Genomic DNA, 8,008 nt, shown 5'->3' with positions numbered 1-8,008 from the left:
GGCGACCCCTGGAGTCTGAGGAGTTGAAACAGTCAAAAAGCAGTGAAAAGGCAACGGATGGAATGGAAGAACATATTTTCAAATCATATTCTTGGTATATATCGTATACTTGGGGCTTCCCTGGTGGCTCAGCTGGTAAAGAACTCGCCTGCCAATGCAGAAGACACAAGAGACGCGGGTTCCATCCCTGGGTCTGGAAGATCCTCTGAAGAAGGAAATGGCAACCCACTCCAGTGTTCTTGCCTGGAGAATCCCAGGGACGGGGGAGCCTGGTAGGCTGCTGTCTATGAGGTCGCACAGAGCCAGACACGACTGAAGCGACTTAGCAGCAGCAGGCACTGCTAAAGAGAGAATTAACGACCTTTAGGATAAATCTGAAAACGTTGCCAGGAAGCAGCACAGAGGAACAGACAAAATATGAAGGGAAAATCAAAAGACACGGAAGGGACGTAAGGACACTACATAGTGGTGGATTTCCACCCCCTCTCTTGATAATAGAACAAGAGACAAAAAAAGTGCTAGTAAGTATCTGAAACACTGATTGGAGCCTCACATTTAATAATTTTGATCTAATAAACATAGATGAAAACATGTATCTAGCCAAAGAGGACATACATTTTTCAAGCGTATGCAGGATGTTTACAAAATTGACCATACATGAGATCATGAAACAAGTCAGAATTGATATCATATAGCTTTTCTGATCATAAAGCAATTATATCAGTATTAGAAATTCAGAAGCAAAACATTAATCTTAAAAACCATTAATCTTGAATTAGAAATAATAGGAAATGATAAATAAATAAGGAGATGCCATTTTATTCCCATTTGATAAAACTTTATTAATATGAGATGTTTCAAAAATATGGAGTAACAGAAATTCTTACACTGTTGTGGGGGCACAAATTGATAGAACCATCTTAGAAACAATTGGTATTATCTCTTGAATTTGATTGCTTGTTTACTATATGACACTGGTACCTACCCTATAGAAACTCTTGCAAATGTGCATTAGAAGGATATATAAGAATGGTTACTGTAGCAGCCTTGTTTCTGAGAGCGAAAAAATGGAAAAAGACCCAAATGTCCACTGAAAAAAAGAGTGCGTGAAAAATCACTGATGTACGTTTAAATGATGGACTGTCTTGGAGTTGTTTAAATGACTGAACTTCAATTACTCTAGATGAACTCTTAAAACCTATAATGTTAAGAGAAAACAACAAGTCAAAGAAGGAGATGAACAAGATATCTTCTTTTTCTTGTTCAAAAAAGAAAAAAGAATCATAGCAATAAAGTAACATTATGTAGGAAAGCCAGGGAATAGTTCTGGGGGGATAGTATTACTTTTGAAGTATGGTCGACTTACAGTTATTATCTTAGTTTCAGGAGTAGAACGTGGTGAATGCAGTTTTTATAGATTGTGCGTGTGTGCTCAGTTGGTTCGTGTCAGACTCCTTGTGATGCCATGGACTGTGGCCCACCAGGGTCCCTGTCCATAGGATTTCCCAGGCAAGAATCCTGGAGTGGGTTATCATGCCCTCCTCCAGGGGATCTTCCTGACCTCGGGATTTAGCCAGAGTCTCTTACATCTCCTGCACTGGTAGACAAGTTCTTTACCACTAGCGCTACCTGGGAAGCTGCTGGTATGGATTATACTACATTTAAAGTTATAAAATATTGACTGTATCCCCTGTGCTATATGGTGTATCCTTATAGCTTACGTATGTTAATAGTTACATAATATCAATAGTTCATACCTCATTTTTTAAACTGAGCTATAGTTGACATACAGTATTATGTAAGCTTCAGATGTACAACATAGTATTTCACACTGCTTAAAGGTTACATTCCATTTGAAGTTATTTTAAAATATTTATAGAATAATTTTTAAAAATGGCTACCTTCTTAAAGGAAGTCAGTCCTGAATATTCATTGGAAGGACTGATGCTGAAGGTGAAACTCCAATACTTTGGCCACCTGGTGCGAAGAGCTGACTCATTGGAAAAGACCCTGATGCTGGGAAGATTGAAGGCAGGAGGAGAAGGGGCCGACAGGGGATGAGATGGTTGGATGGCATCACCAACTCAATGGACATGAGTTTGAGTAAACTCCGGGAGTTGGTGATGGACAGGGAGGCCTGGCGTGCTGCAGTCCATGGGGTTGCAAAGAGTCAGACACGACTGAGTGACTGAACTGAACTGAATTGAATGGCTACCTCAGAGGCCTGGCATGCTACATTCCATAGGGTAGCAAAGAGCCGGACACGACTAGGCAACAAAACAACAGCTACCTAGAACCCTTGAAAATGGCATTGAGAAGGAAGGCACTCCATGGGGTTATGGAGAGCATAGTTCTCCTTTTAAGTACTCATTTCTGAATCCCTTTAATCTTTTATATTATATATTTACTATTCATGTTTGTTAAAAGTGAAAAAATTTAAAAAGAAGCAAAAAACAAATGACAATATGAGATTTAATTTTGGTGGTTGTTGCTTTTTAAAAAATTCCCCTGAATTACAAATGCATACACCGGGCCCTCACAGCACACTCCTTCTGGATTGAGGAACCTTGGCCTGTTTACATTTCTGAGCTGCTGTGATCTGGTCAGGTTGGGAGCATGGCAAAGGCAGAGTCCTGTAGCTGCTGTATTCTGTACAAGGAAATGCTGTTCATCATCTCACAATCAAGAATCACGTGAACAAACAGGACCAGCATCATTCCCCACCCCTACCCGCTCTGCCTTTCTTTGGACACAAGCCTGCTTAAGAGTATTTCAGATTGGTTTGGTAACCAGTGCTTTTAGAGCTCATGGTTTGTTAGAATTATGAAAAAGGAAGGCAAGATACTAATACCATAAGGTTATATCTCTCATGTATATAACATGGATATATATTTATATATATTATATTGTATGCATTTCGGACTCTTTTGTTGACTATGAGGGCTACTCCATTTCTTCTAAGGGATTCTTGCCCACAGTACTAGATATAATGGTCATCTGAATTAAATTCGCCATTCCAGTCCATTTTACTTCCCTGATTCCTAAAATATTGATGTTCACTCTTGCCATCTGCTGCTTGACCACTTCCAATTTACCTTGATTCATGATCAGAATAGAACAGAATGATCTCTATTCATTTCCAAGGCAAACCATTCAATATCACAGTAATCCAAGTCTATGCCCTAACTAGTAATGCTGAAGAAGCTGAAGTTGAATATTTCTTTGAAGACCTATAAGACCTTCTAGAACACCCAAAAAAGATGTCCGTTCATTATAGGGGACAGGAATGCAAAAGTAGGAAGTCAAGAGATACCTGGAGTAACAGGCAAATTTGGCCTTGGAGTACAAAATGGATCAGGGCAAAGGCCAACAGAGTTTTGCCAAGAGAAGGCACTGATCATAGCAAACACCTTCTTCCAATAACACAAGAGAAGACTCTACACATGGATATCACCAGATGGTCAATACCGAAATCAGATTGATTATATTTTTTGCAGCCAAAGATGGAGAAGCTCTATACAGTCAGCAAAAACAAGACTGGGAGCTGACTGTGGCTCAGATCATGAACTCCTTCTTGCCAAAATCAGACTTAAATCGAAGAAAGTAGGGGAAACCACTAGACCATTCAGGCATGATCTGAATCAAATCCCTTATGATTATACAGTGGAAGTGAGAAATAGATTCAAGGGATTAGATCTGATAGACAGAGTACCTGAAGAACTATGGATGGAGGTTTGTGACATTGTACAGAAGGCAGTGATCAAGACCATCCCCAAGAAGAAGAAATGCAAAAAGGGCAAATAGTTGTCTGAGGAGGCCTTACAAATAGCTGAGAAAAGAGAAGTGAAAGGCAAAGGAGAAAAGGAAAGATATACCCATTTGAACGCAAAGTTCCAAAGAATAGCAAGGAGAGATAAGAGAGCCTTCTTCAGTGATCAGTGCAAAGAAATAGAGGAAAACAATAGAAGGAGAAAGACTAGAGATCTCTTCAAGAAAATTAGAGTTACTAAGGTAACATTTCATGCAAAGTTGGGCTCAATAAAGGACAGAAATGGTATGGACCTAACAGAAGCAGAAGATATTAAGAAGAGGTGGCAAGAACACACAGAGAAACTGTACAAAAAAGATCTTCATGACCCAGATAATCATGATGGTGTGATCACTCACCTAGAGCCAGACATCCTGGAATGTGAAATCAAGTGGGCCTTAGGAAGCATCATTACAAGCAAAGCTAGTGGAGGTGATGGAATCCCAGCTGAGCTATTTCAAATCCTAAAGGATGATGCTGTGAAAGTGCTGCACTCAATATGCCAGCAAATTTGGAAAACTCAGCAGTGGCCACAGGACTGGAAAAGGTCAGTTTTCATTCCAATCCCAAAGAAAGGCAGTGCCAAAGAATGCTCAAACTACCACACAATCTCACATGCTAGCAAAGTAATGCTCAAAATTCTCCAAGCCAGGCTTCAACAGTATGTGAACTGTGAACTTCCAGATGTTCAAGCTGGATTTAAAAAAGGCAGAGGAACCAGAGCTCAAGTTGCCAACATCTGCTGGATCATCAAAAAAGAAAGAGAGTTCCAGAAAAACATCTACTTCTGTTTATTGACTATGCCAAAGCCTTTGACTGTGTGGATCACAACAAACTGTGGAAAATTCTGAAAGAGATGGCAATACCAGACAACCTGACCTGCCTCCTGAGAAATCTGTATGCAGGTCAGGAAGCAACAGTTAGAACTGGACATGGAGCAACAGACTGGTTCCAAATCAGGAAAGGAGTACGTCAAGGCTGTATATTGTCACCCTGCTTATTTAACTTACATGCAGAGTACATCATGCAAAGTGCCAGACTGGATGAAGTACAAGCTGGAATCAAGATTGCTGGGAGAAATATCAATATCTTCAGATATGCAGATGACACCACCCATATGGCAGAAAGTGAAGAACTAAAGAGCCTCTTGATGAAAGTCAAAGAGGAGAGTGAAAAAGTTGACTTAAAACTCAACATTCAAAAATCTGAGATCATGGCATCTGGTCCCATCACTTCTTGGCAAATAGATGGGGAAACAATGCAAACAGTAAGAGACTTTATGTTGGGGGGGTCTCCAAAATCACTGCAGATGGTAACTTCAGCCATGAAATTAAAAGACGCTTGCTCCTTGGAAAAAAGGCTATGGCCAACCTAGACAGCATATTAAAGAGCAGAGATGGTACTTTGCCAACAAGGGTTTGTCTAGTCAAAGCAATGGTTTTTCCAGTAGTCATGTATGGATGTGAGAATTGGACTACAAAGAAAGCTGAGCACTGAAGAACTGATGCTTTTGAACTGTGGTTTTGGAGAAGACTCTTGAGAGTCCCTTGGACTGCAAGGAGATCCAACCAGTCAATCCTAAAGGAAATCAGTCCTGAATATTCATTGGAAGGACTGATGCTGAAGCTAAAAAAAGCTCAAACTCCAATACTTTGGCTACCTGATGCGAAAAACTGACTCATTTGAAAAGACCCTGATGCTGGGCAAGACTGAAGGCAGGAGAAGGGGACAACAAAGGATAAGATGTTTGGATGGCTTCACCAACTCTATGGACATGAGTTTGAGCAAGCTCCAGGAGGTGGTGAAGGACAGGGAAGCCTGGCATGCTGCAGTTCATGGGGTCACAAAGAGTCAGACACGACTGAATGAACTGAAACTGACAGCCTGATACTGTATGCATACCCTACGTCTGTGCACACACACATGCATCTGAGGAGAGATTCATTCAAAAGGTGGTCAACTGTCTGAGTGTTGTTGCTGTATATTTGCAGGTCTCAAAACTGAGCTGGATTGAGAGAAAAATGGCTGCGACTCTGTTTGGAAATATACCGTCCTCAACTGTACAAGAAGCTTTGCAAAATTTCCTTAAGGTATGTTTTGCCTATCCGTTTTTTCAGTGTCAGTCTGGCCCCTGTCTTCATCAGGCCCGCCTACTATTGCTGTCAAGGAAATCTTCCTCTTGTCCATGTGTAGACCTCTAACTGGAGCCCCAGATTGTGTCCTCATTTTGGCATGTTCAAACTACTTCTTAGAGGATAGTTATGTGCTAAGTCCTAGCTGTGGCAGCCCTTACTGCCAAATCCAGTATAGCTCTCCAGACTGTTTATGTACAAAAGCATTCATGTCCTAATTTTTAGAAAGCATGCATGCTCAGTTGCTCAGTCGTGTCCAACTCTTTGACACCCCATGGGCTGTAGCCTGCCAGGCTCCTCTGTCCATGCGATTTTCCCGTCAAGAATACTGGCATAGGTTTCCATTTCCTCCTCCAGGGGATCTTCCCATCCCAGGGATCGAACCCGTGTCTCCTGCATCTCCTGCATTGGCAGATGGATTCTTTACCACTGGGCCCACCTGGGAAGCCCTCCTGATTACTAGACTTGGTCCAAAATACTCCTGATTATCCTAACATAGAACCAGTTTAATCTTAAAGAACTAAAAGTTGCCAAGAAGATAAGTTATTTTAAAAGTTACTCTATGAATTGCAGACAGTTCTATGGAACATTTGTGGGGCATCAGACCAAACCAGGATTTTCATTACCATCCTAAAATGTACAATTGCTCTGCTGATAAACTCTAAATAGTAATATGTGTGTGTGCACACATGAGAATGTGTAATATATCCACGCATTTAAACAACTTGCTGTTGGGCTAATCTCTTCATTTTTCTCTGGAACCAATTATGGAATCTTACAGATACTGATTTTTCTTTTCCCTCCTGCCTCCTTCAGATTTGTAACAATATAGAGAAAATCAGGCTCTGAACAGTATTGTCAAATATATTTTAAAGGCTAGTATTTTTTGGTATATTTTAGGGCTCTATTTTGTAGAACCGAGAGGGAGTTTAAAAATGATATATTCTAAGATAGCAAATATACTGCACTTCCCTGAACAATGGCTAGTGGCTTTTTGAAAAAATAAGTATTCTGAAATCAAGCCTGTACCCTGTGGGATAAAGTATGAATATACAAGTATAAGGGCTGTATGTTTCTTCTTTTTTATTTAGTGTGATCTTTTTTGTTTTATAAGAAAGGGAATCAAGACATCAGGAATGTAACTTTTTCCAGTGTCACACAATGGCAGGTCAAAGACGTGAATGAAGTCTGATACTGTATTATCACTTCACCTTCTTTCTAACATCAAGAATTAGTTCTCCCTTGTTAAATTTTATAAGGATATAGATCATCGTGCATTTAAAATGATTTATAAAAGTTGCTGTGTTCATGGGGCTTCCCTGGTAGGTAAAGAATCAGCCTGCAATGCAGGAGACCCTGGTTCAATTCCTGGGTTGGGAAGTTTCCCTGGAGAAGGGATAGGCTACCCACTCCAGTATTCTTGGGCTTCCCTGGTGGCCCAGCTGGTGAACAATCTGCCTGCAATGTGGGAGACGTGGGTTCAATCCCTGGGTTGGGAAGATTCCCTGGAGAAGGGATAGGCTACCCACTCCAGTATTCTTGCCTGGAGAATCCCCATGGACTGAGGAGCCTGGCGGGCTACAGAACTGTCCATGGGGTCACAAAGAGTCAGACACAACTAAGTGACTAATCACATGTTCATTAGCAAAAATTTCATTTGAACCTATTTTTGATGGTAGCAAATTTATAATTAGAGGGTCAGGTTTTCAGGACATGGAACACAAGTTCTTAAGGTGCTTCTGCACCTGAAGTATTACACTGCTGCTAAGTCGCTTCAGTCGTGTCCGACTCTGTGCAACCCCATAGACGGCAGCCCACCAGGCTCCCCTGTCCCTGGGATTCTCCAGGCAAGAACACTGGAGTGGGTTGCCATTTCCTTCTCCAATGCATGGAAGTGAAAAGTGAAAGTGAGGTCACTCAGTCGTGTCCGACTCTTCGCGACCCCATGGACTGCAGCCTACCAGGCCCTTCCGCCCATGGGATTTTCCAGGCAAGAGTACTGGAGTGGGGTGCCACTGCCTTTTCCAGAAGTATTACACAGATAAAATCAAAAGTAAGTAAGAAGCAT

At 41.2% G+C, this 8,008-nt stretch overlaps 1 protein-coding gene across 1 annotated transcript in view; it reads left to right on the top strand.

Annotated features, from left to right (window-relative positions):
- Positions 1-8,008, top strand: part of RMDN2 (regulator of microtubule dynamics 2) — a 68,310-nt gene that overhangs the window by 41,080 nt on the left and 19,222 nt on the right. The window contains exon 8 of the mRNA XM_010855592.1: positions 5,800-5,898. Coding sequence (XP_010853894.1) covers positions 5,800-5,898 — 99 coding nt within the window. The remainder of the gene's footprint in view (positions 1-5,799; positions 5,899-8,008) is intronic.

The sequence above is a fragment of the Bison bison genome, unplaced genomic scaffold (assembly GCF_000754665.1).
Source record: "Bison bison bison isolate TAMUID 2011002044 unplaced genomic scaffold, Bison_UMD1.0 scf7180017864366, whole genome shotgun sequence".
In the NCBI taxonomy this organism is placed as follows: domain Eukaryota; kingdom Metazoa; phylum Chordata; class Mammalia; order Artiodactyla; family Bovidae; genus Bison; species Bison bison.
The sequence above is the reverse complement of the archived record's forward strand: the minus strand, read 5'-3'. Positions and strand labels throughout refer to the sequence as shown.